The 21,331-nt window shown below is 39.9% G+C and overlaps 1 protein-coding gene across 1 annotated transcript in view; it reads right to left on the reverse strand.

Moving 5' to 3' along the window:
• Positions 1 to 21,331, reverse strand: part of LOC100372108 (uncharacterized) — a 122,622-nt gene that overhangs the window by 88,188 nt on the left and 13,103 nt on the right. Inside the window, exons 2-4 of the mRNA XM_085493793.1 lie at positions 20,913 to 20,957; positions 19,722 to 19,823; positions 800 to 898 (exon numbers count right to left, since the gene is read on the reverse strand). Coding sequence (XP_085349919.1) covers positions 800 to 898; positions 19,722 to 19,823; positions 20,913 to 20,957 — 246 coding nt within the window. The remainder of the gene's footprint in view (positions 1 to 799; positions 899 to 19,721; positions 19,824 to 20,912; positions 20,958 to 21,331) is intronic.

Here is a 21,331-nt window from a genome sequence, read left to right on the forward strand (position 1 = left end):
AATCTGTGAAAATAATTGACGCTTCTGTTAAGGTACGATAAATGTGAAACGAAACTTTTCAAGTACTGTTTATTGATATATAAATAACAAGTCTCTATGGTATAAGCACTGTTTGCAGGTTTTGTTCTTACTTATATAGGTATAGCACTCTTTTCTTGTTTATTATTTGATTAATAGGAATTAGGTACATTGGTACAAATTGCAATGCAGTACAACTAGTCATTTGAAATATAGCCGCAGGTAAATCTGGTTAAACCTGGAATACCATTTAGGGAATGATCTGAAAGCCAAACAAGTCAGATACAATGTAATGTACTTTCCCAAAAAATTGCATTTGTAGGAAAGCGGGAAAAAGGATTAAAGACAATTAATAAAATAATAAATTCCCATCATTATTCTATAATAAAAAAATACATGAAATCAGACTATCACTTAAAACTGAGACTAAAAAGTCATTTTTATTCAAAAAATAAAAATTAAGTATAACATTTACCAAAAAACCTGAAAAGTTTCTTTTATTGCAGAACTGTAAAATTTTTACTTCTACTGAAATAGATTTATCCTTGATTGATTGAGACTGACAATTTGATAACATTACATCCTATTTTAAATTTACTATACAAGTCTCTGCTTTATTACCATGGTTACAAACTCCCTGAATTTGAAAGCAACAAATTACTGTATATTTTGTAGTAAATCTAATTTAGGTTTGTTCAGACAGGATAGAAGTTGATGTTCAGTGACCCACCTTAATGAGAATGTCCCTTCCCACTGTGCACATTCTTAAGGAGAGTCTTACCTTAGTAGCTGCGTCCACATTGGCACCTCTCTTCAGCAATTCTCTTACAATATTAAGGTGGCCTTCTTTAGAGCTAAGGTGAAGAGCATTCAATCCATTCTGGAAAAACAAATTTTTGAAACATTGAACGACCAAATCTGGTGACAGTCAAAAGACATCATTCCTTTCATCAGATTCGCCATGCATCCTAGAGAAGAAAGATTTTAACTGAAAATAATTCAATACCGATTAATTGAAATCTGTAATCTGGAAAAAAAAAGAAAGAATAAATTAATAAAAAGGTTTCGAGTTTGGGGCTTATAAGGAGATGACACCATAATCCTACACTTGGATTTGTATCAATATAAATCCCTTCACAAGAATCTACTATGTGTTGATTACATGTACTACAATTCATGAACAAATAAAAGACAAAAAAAAAGACAAATTTTTTAAAAAAGATTTCATAAAATCTTGGGTACACACATATTTCGTGATTGCATTTATCTTGGGAAATGAAAGAAAATAACGCATTTCTGAAAAACTGTTTACTTTCCTGAGGGACACTAGAAATTATTATTAGATTATGAGAGACTGGCAATTAGGAGACTTGTCTTCCTTGATGGAACTTCACACTTCAGGAAATGAGGTCAGAACACATGACCTCTGGAAAAACTTGGTTCATGCTAATGATTCTCATTACCATGGCAAAGAAGAGACTGATGATATTTCATGTTTTCACAAATATGGACATCAGATGTTGTGTCTGCGTTCATGAAAACGTGGAGTAGCAAGTTACCTATTATAGCTGTCATGTTGAAGGAACACTGTAACCAACCACGGTAAAGTGAAGAACCAAGTATAAACATTATGTTTTTAAGCTTGTAAGGAGATGGGAAATAGTAATGACGCATGAAATCAAGATGGAATAAATACCAAAATCCCAAAACATCAAAAAAAAGAAAAATTGAATGAAGTTTAGAAAGATCAAAATAAGAACCTTGTTTTCCTCAGAGATGTCTTCGAAGCCCTCATCTTTGGTAATGTCTTCCAGTAGGTTGAACGATGTCTCAAGGCACATAAAAATCTCGTCCAGAATGTTCGAGGATACAGATATGGTGTCTGGGTCCATTTTATATAACAGTGGCAATACTTCGTAGCAGAAAATATACAGAGAAAAATTGCAGGCCACAAATCCTAAAATGTATCATTACAGACTGATGTGTTCAAAAGCACACACTGTACATATCCTTCAAGTTCAACTGAGGCACAGATAATGCACGTAAGTGATACCCACTCCTACTGTGAAGCGCTGGACGTTGTAAATAATGAGAAGGGACTCTGGACGTAATCCTCAAAGAATGACAACCACACAAAATGAAAACTGGTATAGTAGAACACACGCTTGTAAAAAGCTGCCTGTCTCCCAACGCATACATTGTATATCCTTAAACACAGCTTATACTGTATGAGGCCCCAAACAAGGAGACACAGTACACACCCACACACAAGGAACTGAAAACCACGACAGATCTGAACTTCAGAACATTTAAGAGGCCACACAAGCAGCGTCACTAGTCTTACCAATCATGAACTAGGACAGACAATTTTATAACAGTTTAAGTCTGTTTAAAACAAAGTCTGATGGCGATACCTAGAGGCCACTATAAATGAGGAGCGGAATCAATGCAAACACATGACAGCCTATTAAATGTTGTTTCTGTAATTTACAGGCCAACCACATAGCTCATGTATTAATTATGATAATAAAGCCGAAGGTGACATGTTTTGAATTGTGTTTTCAGGATATTCATAATCTAATTATTAAGCATGGGATAAGGAAATCAAAATAATACAGAATGATGTGCTTAATTCGGAAGGCCAGTCGGCGTTTGCAATTCGATAGCACTACAATTATAATCCAAAGAATTATATGACATATTAAAATTAATTACTATTCATATTTCAATATTTTTCAAAGGTAATCAATTATTATTTGTAATGAATAGCAGACCCAGTAATTACTAAAGATATGTAAATATCTATTTAGTAGCAGGAGTCAAACAGCTGAGTATTCTAGGGAGGAATGGTCGAACTAGACTTGTTACACTTTTACGTTTGATGGCACAAACGTATTCAACTTTAATTTAGGTCAAGGATTAAATACTTTTTTTACAATCTACAACCCTTGACAAAACTTTTGCACTAATTTTACTGAAATTACAGAAAAAATAATTAAATGAATGGGGCCTGATTAAACAGCCAAAAGTAATTTTACTGAAATTACAGAAAAAATAATTAAATGAATGGGGCCTGATGCTTGATTAAACAGCCAAAAGTAATTTTACTGAAATTACAGAAAAAATAAATGAATGGGGCCTGATGCTTGATTAAACAGCCAAATGATTTCGGTGACTTTGAAATTTTTACATTCTTTGCACAACATACTTGACCAAGCAGTGTAAATATTTGAATACAAGACACTTAAAAATGTACGAGTTATACACATGTATGTGAAATTCAAATTTGAAATACTCGCTTCATACACCTTGTAAATCAATGTTCAGAATGTCGGGATCAAATGTTAAGATCAGTATTTATTCAAAATGTAAAAATAAATTAACTATGAATGAAAATGATGGATGTATCAATGCTAGGGGTGGAGCAGTATCAATTATATGTAGTAATATTATTAAATTGTGTCCAGTTCATGTGATGGAATTTCCAATTATCAATTGCACTTGCAGTGAAATGTAGTGTTCAGAAATCAGACCAAGATGAAAATGAACAGGGACATTCAAAATAGGAGGGACCAACGAGGAAACAAAAAGCAAATTTTACAAGTTACTTGAAGAGGAAAATAATGAGTGAATTTGTTGTAGGCAATAGCAAGTGTTTGATAATACTTCAAAATTGAATGTTTGAAATTGAAAGACAGGTTCATATCTTAAGAAATTAACATGCCAATTCTAAACATAATGGTTTGATCCATGTATAACCTTATGACCCGGCAAATTAACATTCCATGACTTCTCAGCATTTCTCTCCTCCATAGTACAGTAGTTATAGCGCCTGGGGTATCCATTACTTCTGATCTGGGTAGTGTAAACAACCCAACATAGTGACACAATGAGAGAACATTCAATGAATGCAAAGCCCTGGGGACAGGGTATGGTGCTAACATTCAATGAATGCAAAGCCATGGGGACAGGATATGGTGCTAACATTCAATGAATGCAAAGCCATGGGGACAGGGTATGGTGCTAACATTAAGTGAATGCAAAGCCATGGGGACAGGGTATGGTGCTAACATTCAATGAATGCAAAGCCATGGGGACAGGGTATGGTGCTAACATTTAGTGAATGCAAAGCCATGGGGACAGGGTATGGTGCTAACGTTTAGTGAATGCAAAGCCATGGAGACAGGGTATGGTGCTAACATTCAATGAATGCAAAGCCATGGTGACAGGGTATGGTGCTAACATTTAGTGAATGCAAAGCCATGGGGACAGGGTATGGTGCTAACATTTAGTGAATGCAAAGCCATGGAGACAGGGTATGGTGCTAACATTCAAGAGCAGTTTACATAATTTAAATTGCTGGACATTGACGGAGACGCCAAAACGACTGTTGTTGAATTTTTGTGTTAATTCATCTGGAATGCTTATCTAACAGTGGATGAAATTTGGATGTCAACAAAATAACTTGATCATCTGTGGTTTAATTTGAAAACTGTTGGTTTAATTCTCAGTCAGCGAGAAGGAAATCCCCCCCCCCAAAAACACTTGCATTAACCTTTGGTTCTTCAAGCACTTGTTGGATGATGCAAAGCAGCCACTGTAGAAGGGAATCAGCACATTGCATGGCAAAACTGCCAAATAATGCCAGAATGTTTTTACTCTTTCATTTAGACAAGCAAATGAGTTACTTCATACAGCAAGTTATGTTTACACATTATGTAAATGTTTAATGCAGAGAAGCACAGCTGATCCTCACTCCCAGGGACCGTCTGAATAACGTACCTAACATGACAAGGCTGACAACCACCTGCATCAAGTCAGTAAAACCATCAATGTTATTGCAACAATACTAACACATGCAAGATTAATGTCTCCTCGCTGTCATTCTAAAATGAATAAATTAGTCTTGTGGGATGATGATATTTAATGAGTCCATGGAGTATGAATAATTATTTCTTCCCAGCTGATTGCATCTGTCATTTGCTTACAATCTCTCTGTCAATTAAAGATGGACATTACTGATGAAACATTGTTTAAATATGAGATGTCATCATTTGTAGCTTGGCAGCAGACAGAGTACTTGCTGCTCTCCAGCTACTTCAATCCTCATCACAGCTAACTTTCTTACTCAAAACTAAATTTAACATTACTATAAAGACAGGGGATATATTCAAGGGTATTTACGAATAAAAAATGTTAACCATGAAATACAAGGAAAAAAATGAAAAGTCTGCAAGGCTCGACATTTCTTGCCTAACTTACCATCTCTATGGCAAGTAAGCTTCCAAACTATTCAATGCTTGACATTTATTGCCTAACTTACCATCTCTATGGCAAGTAAGCTTCCAAACTATTCAATGCTTGACATTTATTGCCTAACTTACCATCTCTATGGCAAGTAAGCTTCCAAACTATTCAATGCTTGACATTTATTGCCTAACTTACCATCTCTATGGCAAGTAAGCTTCCAAACTATTCAATGCTTGACATTTATTGCCTAACTTACCATCTCTATGGCAAGTAAGCTTCCAAACTATTCAATGCTTGACATTTATTGCCTAACTTACCATCTCTATGGCAAGTAAGCTTCCAAACTATTCAATGCTTGACATTTCTTGCCTAACTTACCATCTCTATGGCAAGTAAGCTTCCAAACTATTCAATGCTTGACATTTCTTGCCTAACTTACCATCTCTATGGCAAGTAAGCTTCCAAACTATTCAATGCTTGACATTTATTGCCTAACTTACCATCTCTATGGCAAGTAAGCTTCCAAACTATTCAATGCTTGACATTTCTTGCCTAACTTACCATCTCTATGGCAAGTAAGCTTCCAAACTATTCAATGCTTGACATTTCTTGCCTAACTTTGCAAGCTGACATCAGCAATTTAGTGGTATTTTTTTTAAATGTTCTAATTTTGTTCAAAGACATAAAAATGTTAAATTTACTGTTTTACACTCAAAACATGGCCAACAATTAGAAATATCTCATGTTGCTAGCTGCAAAATGTCCTAAGCCAATATAGAGACACCTGAACACTAAGATTTAAGATCCTCCGCTATTCTGGTTGCTTGTCTAGTTCTTGTTTAGGGGTGAACAGAGTGGTGAATTAGGAAGGGGGTGAACAGAGTGGTGAATTAGGAAGGAGGTGAACAGAGTGGTGAATTAGAAAGGAGGTGAACAGAGTGGTGAATTAGGAAGGGGGTGAACAGAGTGGTGAATTGGGAAGGGCGTGAACAGAGTGGTGAATTGGGAAGGGGAACAAACTCAGTGGCGAAAAAACCATATGTGTAGAAGTCAGAGATTTAAATCAGATAAGATTTTGTTTCAAGATTTCAATTGCGTCTTTATAGCCAGAAAATTGCATTTTGTCTCAGACAAAGTAACTGTTAATGTAATGTAAGTGAACGGGTAAAATAAGAGAATCTGTTTAGAGCAACAGTGATAGCGCCCTCTGTGTCAGAATGTTAACGTCTTTTGTTTATAAGACAAGCAGCCTATCGGCTGAGATAGCTCCGCTGTTAGCAATGCACATTTCAATTAAAGAACTGAAGACATCATTAGAAAATGAACAATATGTATAGTATCAAAGCAATCGGACTTACAGTTTTTAACAAGAAGTCGAAAATATCACTTTTTACCAAAAATGACCAAAATATTCACCAAAATTAGAGAATTGAAGATATCATCACGAAATGAACAAATCTGAGAAAGGTCTACATGTAGTATCTATATATGTAATATCAAAGCAATTGAACTTTTAGTTTTTAAGAAGAAGTCGAAAATATCACTTTTTACCAAAAATTACAAAAATATTCACCAAAATTAGAGAATTGAAGATATCATCACAAATGAACAAATCTGAGAGAGGTCCACATGTAGTACCTATATATGTAATATCAAAGCAATCGGACTTACAGTTTTTAACAAGAAGTCGAAAATATCACTTTTTACCAAAAATGACAAAAGTATTCACCAAAATTAGAGAATTGAAGATATCATCACAAAATGAACAAATCTGAGAGAGGTCCACATGTAGTATCTATATATGTAATATCAAAGCAATCGGACTTGCGGTTTTTAACAAGAAGTCGAAAATATCACTTTTTACCAAAAATGACAAAAATATTCACCAAAATTAGAGAATTGAAGATATCATTACAAAATGAACAAATCTGAGAGAGGTTCACATGTAGTACCTATATACACCAAGTATCAAAGCATTCAGGCTTGTAGTTTTCAAGAAGTCAAAAAAGTAAAACATTGACACGGACGATGACGACGGACAATCACTCATATGATAAGCTCCGCTCGACAAAGTCGACAGCGGAGCTAAAAAGTGTGGTAGAGCAGTGATTAAAGGTGACACAAAGGGGGAAGTACTGAGAGATAAAAATTCTGTGACAACACAATAAAATAAAACTACTTCACAACTGCAAAGATAGATACAATAAATAGTTCACTGCACTGTTAAATAATGATAGTATTGTTATCCAGGTAGCACAGTATATCAACAAGTGCTTTGAAATTAGACAACAAATACAGGCATAATATGCATCTTTCTTTTAGAAGGAGTCGTTTAATTTTTTTTATTATTATTATTCAGTTTTTGTAGATTAGTTTACTTTTATTCCTTCTTTTTTAATGTATTAATACCGTATACTTTTACTATCATATGTAACTATTGCCATTCCCTCCAGGGAGTCAGTATGTGATAAATGATTTGATTTGATTTGATTTGATTTGATTTGATAAAGTCTAATCCTAAATATCTGTATAGGAACACTTGTAGTTGATAGAATAATTCATTAATTAAAGACATACATGTACTAATTGCATACATTTAGTTTAAGGTGCCCTTAAATCTTTACAAGATCATTAACACAGCATATAATCCATGCAGTGAAACTAGGTAAATTGGCAATCCAATGAAAAGAGTATGTCCTTTTAATTTGTTATTAGTGTCCTAAAAGTACAGTGACCTTTTGCACTGTGAGGTGACCTTAGGAAGGGCTGAAGACATAGTAATGTTTCTTGCACTATTGAAATGACAGTAATCTTGGGACGAAAATAGATAAAATAGAAGCAACACTGTCTAATTGGTACTTAGAAGAAGTGTTAATATGTTAAGAATATGCCAAGAGAGAGGTAACAACAGACATTATAATGTATTTGCATGCTGCTTTTTTAGCCAAAATATAACAACGAAAAACCCTTGTCTAGACGGGAAGGAAGTTAAATTAAAGTTTTTTGTTGTTATCGTATCTTAATTAAATAGCAGTATAAACTGATGTGGGTTGAACTGTACTTGTGAATTGGTGAACAGGGACTACCACTAAATTCACACCTCTGAGCCTTGGGTTGAACTGTGGTTGTGAATTGGTGAACTGGAACTACCACTAAATTAGTACCTCTGAGCTTTGGGTTGAACTGTGGTTGTGAATTGGTGAACTGGGACTACCACTAAAAGTGCACCTTTGAGCCTTGGGTTGAACTGTGGTTGTGAATTGGTGAACTGAGACTACCACTAAAAGTGCACCTCTGAGCCTTGGGTTGAACTGTGGTTGTGAATTGGTGAACTGGGACTACCACTAAAAGTGTACCTCTGAGCCTTGGGTTGAACTGTGGTTGTGAATTGGTGAACTGGGACTACCACTAAATTAGTACCTCTGAGCCTTGGGTTGAACTGTGGTTGTGAATTGGTGAACTGGGGCTACCACTAAAAGTGCACCTCTGAGCCTTGGGTTGAACTGTGGTTGTGAATTGGTGAACTGGGGCTACCACTAAAAGTGCACCTCTGAGCCTTGGGTTGAACTGTGGTTGTGAATTGGTGAACTGGAACTACCACTAAATTAGTACCTCTGAGCTTTGGGTTGAACTGTGGTTGTGAATTGGTGAACTGGGACTACCACTAAATTAGTGCCTCTGAGCCTTGGGTTGAACTGTGGTTGCGAATTGGTGAACTGGGACTACCACTAAAAGTGCACCTTTGAGCCTTGGGTTGAACTGTGGTTGTGAATTGGTGAACTGAGACTACCACTAAATTAGTACCTCTGAGCCTTGGGTTGAACTGTGGTTGTGAATTGGTGAACTGGGACTATCACTAAATTAGTACCTCTGAGCCTTGGGTTGAACTGTGGTTGTGAATTGGTGAACTGGGACTACCACTAAATTAGTACCTCTGAGCCTTGGGTTGAACTGTGGTTGTGAATTGGTGAACTGGGACTACCACTAAATTAGTACCTCTGAGCCTTGGGTTGAACTGTGGTTGTGAATTGGTGAACTGGGACTACCACTAAATTAGTACCTCTGAGCTTTGGGTTGAACTGTGGTTGTGAATTGGTGAACTGGGACTACCACTAAAAGTGCACCTCTGAGCCTTGGGTTGAACTGTGGTTGTGAATTGGTGAACTGGGACTACCACTAAAAGTGCACCTCTGAGCTTTGGGTTGAACTGTGGTTGTGAATTGGTGAACTGGGACTACCACTAAAAGTGCACCTCTGAGCCTAGGGTTGAACTGTGGTTGCGAATTGGTGAACTGGGACTACCACTAAAAGTGCACCTCTGAGCCTTGGGTTGAACTGTGGTTGTGAATTGGTGAACTGGGACTACCACTAAAAGTGCACCTCTGAGCCTAGGGTTGAACTGTGGTTGCGAATTGGTGAACTGGGACTACCACTAAAAGTGCACCTCTGAGCCTTGGGTTGAACTGTGGTTGTGAATTGGTGAACTGAGACTACCACTAAATTAGTACCTCTGAGCCTTGGGTTGAACTGTGGTTGTGAATTGGTGAACTGGAACTACCACTAAATTAGTACCTCTGAGCCTTGGGTTGAACTGTGGTTGTGAATTGGTGAACTGGAACTACCACTAAAAGTGCACCTCTGAGCCTTGGGTTGAACTGTGGTTGTGTACTGGTGAACTGGGACTACCACTAAATTAGTACCTCTGAGCATTGGGTTGAACTGTGGTTGTGTATTGGTGAACTGGAACTACCACTAAATTAGTACCTCTGAGCATTGGGTTGAACTGTGGTTGTGAATTGGTGAACTGGGACTACCACTAAAAGTGCACCTCTGAGCCTTGGGTTGAACTGTGGTTGTGTACTGGTGAACTGGGACTACCACTAAATTAGTACCTCTGAGCATTGGGTTGAACTGTGGTTGTGAATTGGTGAACTGGGACTACCACTAAATTAGTACCTCTGAGCCTTGGGTTGAACTGTGGTTGTGTACTGGTGAACTGGGACTACCACTAAATTAGTACCTCTGAGCATTGGGTTGAACTGTGGTTGTGAATTGGTGAACTGGGACTACCACTAAATTAGTACCTCTGAGCCTTGGGTTGAACTGTGGTTGTGTACTGGTGAACTGGGACTACCACTAAATTAGTACCTCTGAGCATTGGGTTGAACTGTGGTTGTGTACTGGGAGTATCACTAAATTAGTACCTCTGAGCTTTGGGTTGAACTGTGGTTGTGAATTGGTGAACTGGGACTACCACTAAAAGTGCACCTCTGAGCCTTGGGTTGAACTGTGGTTGTGAATTGGTGAACTGGGACTACCACTAAATTAGTACCTCTGAGCCTTGGGTTGAACTGTGGTTGTGTACTGGTGAACTGGGACTACCACTAAATTAGTACCTCTGAGCATTGGGTTGAACTGTGGTTGTGTACTGGGAGTATCACTAAATTAGTACTTCAGCCTGGGGTTGAACTGTGGTTGTGAATTGGTGAACTGGGACTACCACTAAAAGTGCACCTCTGAGCCTTGGGTTGAACTGTGGTTGTGTACTGGTGAACTGGGAGTATCACTAAATTAGTACCTCTGAGCTTTGGGTTGAACTGTGGTTGTGAATTGGTGAACTGGGACTACCACTAAATTAGTACCTCTGAGCCTTGGGTTGAACTGTGGTTGTGTACTGGTGAACTGGGACTACCACTAAATTAGTACCTCTGAGCATTGGGTTGAACTGTGGTTGTGTATTGGTGAACTGGGAGTATCACTAAATTAGTACCTCTGAGCATTGGGTTGAACTGTGGTTGTGAATTGGTGAACTGGGACTACCACTAAAAGTGCACCTCTGAGCCTTGGGTTGAACTGTGGTTGTGAATTGGTGAACTGGGACTACCACTAAATTAGTACCTCTGAGCCTTGGGTTGAACTGTGGTTGTGTACTGGTGAACTGGGACTACCACTAAATTAGTACCTCTGAGCATTGGGTTGAACTGTGGTTGTGTATTGGTGAACTGGGAGTATCACTAAATTAGTACCTCTGAGCTTTGGGTTGAACTGTGGTTGTGAATTGGTGAACTGGGACTACCACTAAAAGTGCACCTCTGAGCCTTGGGTTGAACTGTGGTTGTGAATTGGTGAACTGGGACTACCACTAAATTAGTACCTCTGAGCCTTGGGTTGAACTGTGGTTGTGAATTGGTGAACTGGGGCTACCACTAAATTAGTACCTCTGAGCTTTGGGTTGAACTGTGGTTGTGAATTGGTGAACTGGGACTACCACTAAAAGTGCACCTCTGAGCCTTGGGTTGAACTGTGGTTGTGAATTGGTGAACTGGGACTACCACTAAATTAGTACCTCTGAGCCTTGGGTTGAACTGTGGTTGTGAATTGGTGAACTGGGGCTACCACTAAAAGTGCACCTCTGAGCTTTGGGTTGAACTGTGGTTGTGAATTGGTGAACTGGAACTACCACTAAAAGTGCACCTCTGAGCCTTGGGTTGAACTGTGGTTGTGAATTGGTGAACTGAGACTACCACTAAATTAGCACCTCTGAGCCTTGGGTTGAACTGTGGTTGTGAATTGGTGAACTGAGACTACCACTAAATTAGTACCTCTGAGCCTAGGGTTGAACTGTGGTTGTGAATTGGTGAACTGGGACTACCACTAAAAGTGCACCTCTGAGCCTTGGGTTGAACTGTGGTTGTGAATTGGTGAACTGGGACTACCACTAAAAGTGCACCTCTGAGCCTTGGGTTGAACTGTGGTTGTGAATTGGTGAACTGAGACTACCACTAAATTAGTACCTCTGAGCCTAGGGTTGAACTGTGGTTGTGAATTGGTGAACTGGGACTACCACTAAAAGTGCACCTCTGAGCCTTGGGTTGAACTGTGGTTGTGAATTGGTGAACTGGGACTACCACTAAAAGTGCACCTCTGAGCCTTGGGTTGAACTGTGGTTGTGAATTGGTGAACTGGGACTACCACTAAAAGTGCACCTCTGAGCCTTGGGTTGAACTGTGGTTGTGAATTGGTGAACTGGGACTACCACTAAAAGTGCACCTTTGAGCCTTGGGTTGAACTGTGGTTGTGTACTGGTGAACTGGGACTACCACTAAATTAGTACCTCTGAGCCTTGGGTTGAACTGTGGTTGTGAATTAGTGAACTGGGACTACCACTAAAAGTGCACCTTTGAGCCTTGGGTTGAACTGTGGTTGTGTACTGGTGAACTGGGACTACCACTAAATTAGTACCTTTGAGCCTTGGGTTGAACTGTGGTTGTGAATTGGTGAACTGGGACTACCACTAAAAGTGCACATCTGAGCCTTGGGTTGAACTGTGGTTGTGTACTGGTGAACTGGGACTACCACTAAATTAGTACCTCTGAGCCTTGGGTTGAACTGTGGTTGTGAATTGGTGAACTGGGACTACCACTAAAAGTGCACATCTGAGCCTTGGGTTGAACTGTGGTTGTGTACTGGTGAACTGGGACTACCACTAAATTAGTACCTCTGAGCCTTGGGTTGAACTGTGGTTGTGAATTGGTGAACTGGGACTACCACTAAAAGTGCACATCTGAGCCTTGGGTTGAACTGTGGTTGTGTACTGGTGAACTGGGACTACCACTAAATTAGTACCTCTGAGCCTTGGGTTGAACTGTGGTTGTGAATTGGTGAACTGGGACTACCACTAAATTAGTACCTCTGAGCCTTGGGTTGAACTGTGGTTGTGTACTGGGAGTATCACTAAATTAGTACCTCTGAGCTTTGGGTTGAACTGTGGTTGTGAATTGGTGAACTGGGACTACCACTAAATTAGTACCTCTGAGCCTTGGGTTGAACTGTGGTTGTGAATTGGTGAACTGGGACTACCACTAAAAGTGCACCTCTGAGCCTTGGGTTGAACTGTGGTTGTGAATTGGTGAACTGGGACTACCACTAAAAGTGCACCTCTGAGCCTTGGGTTGAACTGTGGTTGTGAATTGGTGAACTGGGACTACCACTAAAAGTGCACCTCTGAGCCTTGGGTTGAACTGTGGTTGTGAATTGGTGAACTGGAACTACCACTAAAAGTGCACCTCTGAGCCTTGGGTTGAACTGTGGTTGTGAATTGGTGAACTGGGACTACCACTAAAAGTGCACCTCTGAGCCTTGGGTTGAACTGTGGTTGTGAATTGGTGAACTGGGACTACCACTAAAAGTGCACCTCTGAGCCTTGGGTTGAACTGTGGTTGTGTACTGGGAGTATCACTAAATTAGTACCTCTGAGCTTTGGGTTGAACTGTGGTTGTGAATTGGTGAACTGGGACTACCACTAAAAGTGCACCTCTGAGCCTTGGGTTGAACTGTGGTTGTGAATTGGTGAACTGGGACTACCACTAAAAGTGCACCTCTGAGCCTTGGGTTGAACTGTGGTTGTGTACTGGTGAACTGGGAGTATCACTAAATTAGTACCTCTGAGCTTTGGGTTGAACTGTGGTTGTGAATTGGTGAACTGGGACTACCACTAAAAGTGCACCTCTGAGCCTTGGGTTGAACTGTGGTTGTGAATTGGTGAACTGGGACTACCACTAAATTAGTACTTCAGCCTAGGGTTGAACTGTGGTTGTGAATTGGTGAACTGGGACTACCACTAAAAGTGCACCTCTGAGCCTTGGGTTGAACTGTGGTTGTGAATTGGTGAACTGGGACTACCACTAAAAGTGCACCTCTGAGCCTTGGGTTGAACTGTGGTTGTGAATTGGTGAACTGGGACTACCACAAAATTACTACCTCTGAGCCTTGGGTTGAACTGTGGTTGTGAATTGGTGAACTGGGACTACCACTAAAAGTGCACCTCTGAGCCTTGGGTTGAACTGTGGTTGTGAATTGGTGAACTGGGACTACCACTAAAAGTGCACCTTTGAGCCTTGGGTTGAACTGTGGTTGTGAATTGGTGAACTGGGACTACCACTAAATTAGTACCTCTGAGCCTTGGGTTGAACTGTGGTTGTGAATTAGTGAACTGGGACTACCACTAAAAGTGCACCTTTGAGCCTTGGGTTGAACTGTGGTTGTGTACTGGTGAACTGGGACTACCACTAAAAGTGCACCTCTGAGCCTTGGGTTGAACTGTGGTTGTGAATTGGTGAACTGGGACTACCACTAAAAGTGCACCTCTGAGCTTTGGGTTGAACTGTGGTTGTGAATTAGTGAACTGGGACTACCACTAAATTAGTACCTCTGAGCCTTGGGTTGAACTGTGGTTGTGAATTGGTGAACTGGGACTACCACTAAAAGTGCACCTCTGAGCTTTGGGTTGAACTGTGGTTGTGAATTAGTGAACTGGGACTACCACTAAATTAGTACCTCTGAGCCTTGGGTTGAACTGTGGTTGTGAATTGGTGAACTGGGAGTATCACTAAATTAGTACCTCTGAGCTTTGGGTTGAACTGTGGTTGTGAATTGGTGAACTGGGACTACCACTAAAAGTGCACCTCTGAGCCTTGGGTTGAACTGTGGTTGTGAATTGGTGAACTGGGACTACCACTAAAAGTGCACCTCTGAGCTTTGGGTTGAACTGTGGTTGTGAATTGGTGAACTGGGACTACCACTAAAAGTGCACCTCTGAGCCTTGGGTTGAACTGTGGTTGTGAATTGGTGAACTGGGACTACCACTAAAAGTGCACCTCTGAGCCTTGGGTTGAACTGTGGTTGTGTACTGGTGAACTGGGAGTATCACTAAATTAGTACCTCTGAGCTTTGGGTTGAACTGTGGTTGTGAATTGGTGAACTGGGACTACCACTAAAAGTGCACCTCTGAGCCTTGGGTTGAACTGTGGTTGTGAATTGGTGAACTGGGACTACCACTAAATTAGTACCTCTGAGCCTTGGGTTGAACTGTGGTTGTGAATTGGTGAACTGGGGCTACCACTAAAAGTGCACCTCTGAGCCTTGGGTTGAACTGTGGTTGTGAATTAGTGAACTGGGACTACCACTAAAAAAAGTGTACCTCTGAGCCTTGGGTTGAACTGTGGTTGTGAATTGGTGAACTGGGACTACCACTAAATTAGTACTTCAGCCTAGGGTTGAACTGTGGTTGTGAATTGGTGAACTGGGACTACCACTAAAAGTGCACCTCTGAGCCTTGGGTTGAACTGTGGTTGTGAATTGGTGAACTGGGACTACCACTAAAAGTGCACCTCTGAGCTTTGGGTTGAACTGTGGTTGTGAATTGGTGAACTGGAACTACCACTAAATTAGTACCTCTGAGCCTTGGGTTGAACTGTGGTTGTGAATTGGTGAACTGGGACTACCACTAAAAGTGCACCTCTGAGCCTTGGGTTGAACTGTGGTTGTGAATTGGTGAACTGGGACTACCACTAAAAGTGCACCTCTGAGCCTTGGGTTGAACTGTGGTTGTGAATTGGTGAACTGGGACTACCACTAAAAGTGCACCTCTGAGCTTTGGGTTGAACTGTGGTTGTGAATTGGTGAACTGGGACTACCACTAAAAGTGCACCTCTGAGCCTTGGGTTGAACTGTGGTTGTGAATTGGTGAACTGGGACTACCACTAAATTAGTACCTCTGAGCCTTGGGTTGAACTGTGGTTGTGAATTGGTGAACTGGGACTACCACTAAAAGTGCACCTCTGAGCCTTGGGTTGAACTGTGGTTGTGAATTGGTGAACTGGGACTACCACTAAATTAGTACCTCTGAGCCTTGGGTTGAACTGTGGTTGTGAATTGGTGAACTGGGACTACCACTAAAAGTGCACCTCTGAGCCTTGGGTTGAACTGTGGTTGTGAATTGGTGAACTGGGACTACCACTAAATTAGTACCTCTGAGCTTTGGGTTGAACTGTGGTTGTGAATTGGTGAACTGGGACTACCACTAAAAGTGCACCTCTGAGCCTTGGGTTGAACTGTGGTTGTGAATTGGTGAACTGGGACTACCACTAAAAGTGCACCTCTGAGCCTTGGGTTGAACTGTGGTTGTGTACTGGTGAACTGGGGCTACCACTAAAAGTGCACCTCTGAGCCTTGGGTTGAACTGTGGTTGTGAATTGGTGAACTGGGGCTACCACTAAAAGTGTACCTCTGAGCCTTGGGTTGAACTGTGGTTGTGAATTGGTGAACTGGGACTACCACTAAATTAGTACTTCAGCCTGGGGTTGAACTGTGGTTGTGAATTGGTGAACTGGGACTACCACTAAAAGTGCACCTCTGAGCCTTGGGTTGAACTGTGGTTGTGAATTGGTGAACTGGGACTACCACTAAAAGTGCACCTCTGAGCTTTGGGTTGAACTGTGGTTGTGAATTGTTGAACTGGGACTACCACTAAATTAGTACCTCTGAGCTTTGGGTTGAACTGTGGTTGTGAATTGGTGAACTGGGACTACCACTAAAAGTGCACCTCTGAGCCTTGGGTTGAACTGTGGTTGTGAATTAGTGAACTGGGACTACCACTAAAAGTGCACCTCTGAGCTTTGGGTTGAACTGTGGTTGTGAATTGGTGAACTGGGACTACCACTAAAAGTGCACCTCTGAGCCTTGGGTTGAACTGTGGTTGTGAATTGGTGAACTGGGACTACCACTAAAAGTGCACCTCTGAGCTTTGGGTTGAACTGTGGTTGTGAATTGTTGAACTGGGACTACCACTAAATTAGTACCTCTGAGCTTTGGGTTGAACTGTGGTTGTGAATTGGTGAACTGGGACTACCACTAAAAGTGCACCTCTGAGCCTTGGGTTGAACTGTGGTTGTGAATTGGTGAACTGGGACTACCACTAAAAGTGCACCTCTGAGCCTTGGGTTGAACTGTGGTTGCGAATTGGTGAACTGGGACTACCACTAAAAGTGCACCTCTGAGCCTTGGGTTGAACTGTGGTTGTGAATTGGTGAACTGGGGCTACCACTAAAAGTGCACCTCTGAGCCTTGGGTTGAACTGTGGTTGTGAATTGGTGAACTGAGACTACCACTAAAAGTGCACCTCTGAGCTTTGGGTTGAACTGTGGTTGTGAATTGTTGAACTGGGACTACCACTAAATTAGTACTTCTGAGCTTTGGGTTGAACTGTGGTTGTGAATTGGTGAACTGGAACTACCACTAAATTAGTACCTCTGAGCTTTGGGTTGAACTGTGGTTGTGAATTGGTGAACTGGGACTACCACTAAATTAGTACTTCAGCCTGGGGTTGAACTGTGGTTGTGAATTGGTGAACTGGGACTACCACTAAAAGTGCACCTCTGAGCCTTGGGTTGAACTGTGGTTGTGAATTGGTGAACTGGGACTACCACTAAAAGTGCACCTCTGAGCCTTGGGTTGAACTGTGGTTGTGTACTGGTGAACTGGGACTACCACTAAATTAGTACCTTTGAGCTTTGGGTTGAACTGTGGTTGTGAATTGGTGAACTGGGAGTATCACTAAATTAGTACTTCAGCCTGGGGTTGAACTGTGGTTGTGAATTGGTGAACTGGAACTACCACTAAATTAGTACCTCTGAGCCTTGGGTTGAACTGTGGTTGTGAATTGGTGAACTGGGACTACCACTAAATTAGTACCTCTGAGCCTTGGGTTGAACTGTGGTTGTGAATTGGTGAACTGGGACTACCACTAAAAGTGCACCTCTGAGCCTTGGGTTGAACTGTGGTTGTGAATTGGTGAACTGGGACTACCACTAAAAGTGCACCTCTGAGCCTTGGGTTGAACTGTGGTTGTGAATTGGTGAACTGGGACTACCACTAAATTAGTACCTCTGAGCCTTGGGTTGAACTGTGGTTGTGAATTGGTGAACAACAGGGACGACCACTAAAAGTGCACCTCTGAGCCTTGGATTGAACTGTGGTTGTGAATTGGTGAACTGGGGCTACCACTAAAAGTGCACCTCTGAGCCTTGGGTTGAACTGTGGTTGTGAATTAGTGAACTGGGGCTACCACTAAAAGTGTACCTCTGAGCTTTGGGTTGAACTGTGGTTGTGAATTGGTGAACTGGGACTACCACTAAAAGTGCACCTCTGAGCCTTGGGTTGAACTGTGGTTGTGAATTGGTGAACTGGGACTATCACTAAATTAGTACCTCTGGCACTTCCGAGGATTAACAGTGCTTCGGGTTGCTCAGGTAGGGCAACTATTAACCTCTGAGCTTGGAGGTGGTTCTTTCACCTGGTGCCTGGTGGTAATCCACTAGGATTATGGATACACAGACATCAGATAATCATCAGTCAGTTGTGCATAAATTATTTAACCACTCAATATTGGTATGACAACCAAAAATAGATAAAGTTTAAAAAGGTTGTCGAGCATAAGGGAGTTGTACCCTTACAATTTTAGAAAGATCAGAATAAAATAATGTTTTTTTTGTCATACTTACAGGTATTCGGTTTGTTTATGATGGCAAATCTTACTGTATGAACCCTCATGTACATCACTTCATAAAAACCAACAAGCGTCAAGAAAAATGTATATGGCTGACCTTTCCAGCGAAGACAAATGAAACCTGTCTCCCAATTGGAGCTTGTTAGCCAATGAGTAAAGGGTTTAGAAAATACAGACTGCTTGCAAAACCAGGGATTCATAACACTCTCTCCAAATGACATGATGAAAAAGGAGCTTCTCATCACCCAATATGAGGAGTAACCCTTTTTTCTAATTGGAGCAAATCAACCAATGATGTGAATGTTTATATAAAACATGTTGCGTATCATTAAATCTTAAGGTAGAAGCCTAGTCATAAATCGCATGACAATGTTCATTAGTTTATTATGTACAATCATGAAGCTAATGTCCCATGGTACCATGAAAAAGCATTATGTTGTGTGTTACAGTTAAGCTTTTTGAGAAATGTGCATTTTTTGACACTTTTTAAAACCCAGATTTTTTAAATAATTCAGAACAAAAAGTACACCATCATCAACAATATGATTTTTTCATCCTATGTCACCAGGCTAGATTTTGCATAATATCTCTGCCATAGGAACCTGTGGTAAAGGTGTTATAATCGTGCCAAAATGGCGACTTTCCACTAAAATTCAACCATCAATTTCTCGAAAAAAAGGGTGGTGACCCCGAACCTTTTTTAGGCCAATATTCTTGGAGTACAATTTATTGCAAAATGAATGAATCCTGGGTTTTTTAATTTATGAGTAGGCTTCTACCTTAAGCTGGGTAAAGACATTAAATATTATACACATACATTAAATACTGTAATCTGCTTTAATTTCATGAGAGAATAATTTCCATGAATTTCACAAGACAGTGAAAATTACTTTTAGCAGTGAACATTTTTCTTGGGGTCCTACTACAAAAAGTTTCAGTAACTTGGGCAAAATTATGTCTTCAGGAATGCCATAAAATCATAACATTGCAAACAATCCTAGTGGTAAAAATTAAGCAGTTTACAGTATTTATGCTGTCTGCTCAAAAAATTGCAGACTTTTTAAATCCTTGGAAGATATAATACAATTTAATAAAACAAAAAACTTACAGCATTGCTGGTGTTAATATCAGTACTCCCCTTCAAATATTCCAAGACTTTATCCAAATTACCAGCTCGTGCAGCTCGCAGGAAACTGGCATTACCATCCGTCTACAACAAAAAATGAGAAAACATGAGCACACAGAAATATACATTCCTAAGTTTTCTCACAAACAAAGTATTTTATATTGAAATTTTGATTTCTAATTTGTATACCAAGAATGCTGATATGCAAATTACTTTCAAATGAAAATGTCACTGTTGATGTACAATATTTGATAGGAATGAACAGTATTTGCACCAGTAGAAGCTCATCTGCAATAGACAAACCTGCCATTTTTGTGGCAACTAAATCATTAAAATTGTATACTGAATTTTTATAATTTAATTTGCCCATAAAAACATCTCTGTTTTTACGTAAGCTACTTTCAGCTAATACGGTAATGCGGAATCTTACAAGTTTCCAGCCAAATGTATGAACATATGAAAGCTAAAGGAGCTTTGATACATAAAGCTTCCTTAACTTTCTTCAAAAATATATAATCTTAGAAGTTTTAATCTGCGAAACTGTTACACTGGAAGAAGTAAAAGGTTTTAGTAATAAATTTATCTAAGTTTTCATCAATTCATGCAAACATGCATCTTAACCATGAAAATATTAAATATTAATATGCAACAATATTTCTTTAGTTCTTTCAGCAGTATTACTATCAACAATTCAATTATTATTACACTGAGGAACTATATTATTACAATGCATGCTGGGGGGAAAAAGAAAGAAAAAAGTTCAACCATTTCACACCTTTAACTTTCATTTTAAATATCACTACATCTGTTGAGAACTACTTTATTTTAGGCAGAATTATTTTCACTGAAAACCCTGATTTGGTTTAACATACTGATTTGTCATAATTCAAGAAAAAGCATTTTTTGCTAAATATCAAAAAGTGAAAATATATTCCAACTGAAACAAAGCATTCTAGTTTAACAACTTAACTAAATATTAACACCTCATTGTGCACATGGCTAGTTTGCCACTGGCAACGGCCGTGAGTTAACGTTATACATTATCAAGTAAAATTTTTGCCAATATAAGAAATTTGTCAGGTAGGATAGATATGGAGAATGATATGGACATGCTGAATATTTATACAAATGTACACAAAGCTTAAATTTGAAATGAGGGGGTACAAGACTTACAAGAATACTGGGTTGATCAGCTTGGAGGGCGGGGTTTACCTCGTTCTAAAAAGGAATATCAACGACAACAAATCAATGAAAGCTGTGATGTAACAATGTAAACTAAATAATAACCAGATGAGATGAAACAGCGAATGAATTGGTGAATATGAAAGTTGGGGTTTCCAGGTAGCTTTGGTGAATATGAACGGAATTCAGTAATACTGCAATACTTGGGTTGTCAATGGCATTAGGAACAAGTCATTGTCAATGACACGTCCCCGTTCCGTTCATATTTGAGTGACATATACATTCAAAGCAGATCATGACCGAAATGCACCTGCATATGTACAACACATTGTGCTAAATCTGAACAAAATCCATCCATGCATGACTGAGATCCGGTTCGGGAATTGTGAAAATACGTGATTTTGATGCAT

This window comes from Saccoglossus kowalevskii, chromosome 19 (assembly GCF_978046115.1).
Source record: "Saccoglossus kowalevskii chromosome 19, keSacKowa6.1, whole genome shotgun sequence".
In the NCBI taxonomy this organism is placed as follows: domain Eukaryota; kingdom Metazoa; phylum Hemichordata; class Enteropneusta; family Harrimaniidae; genus Saccoglossus; species Saccoglossus kowalevskii.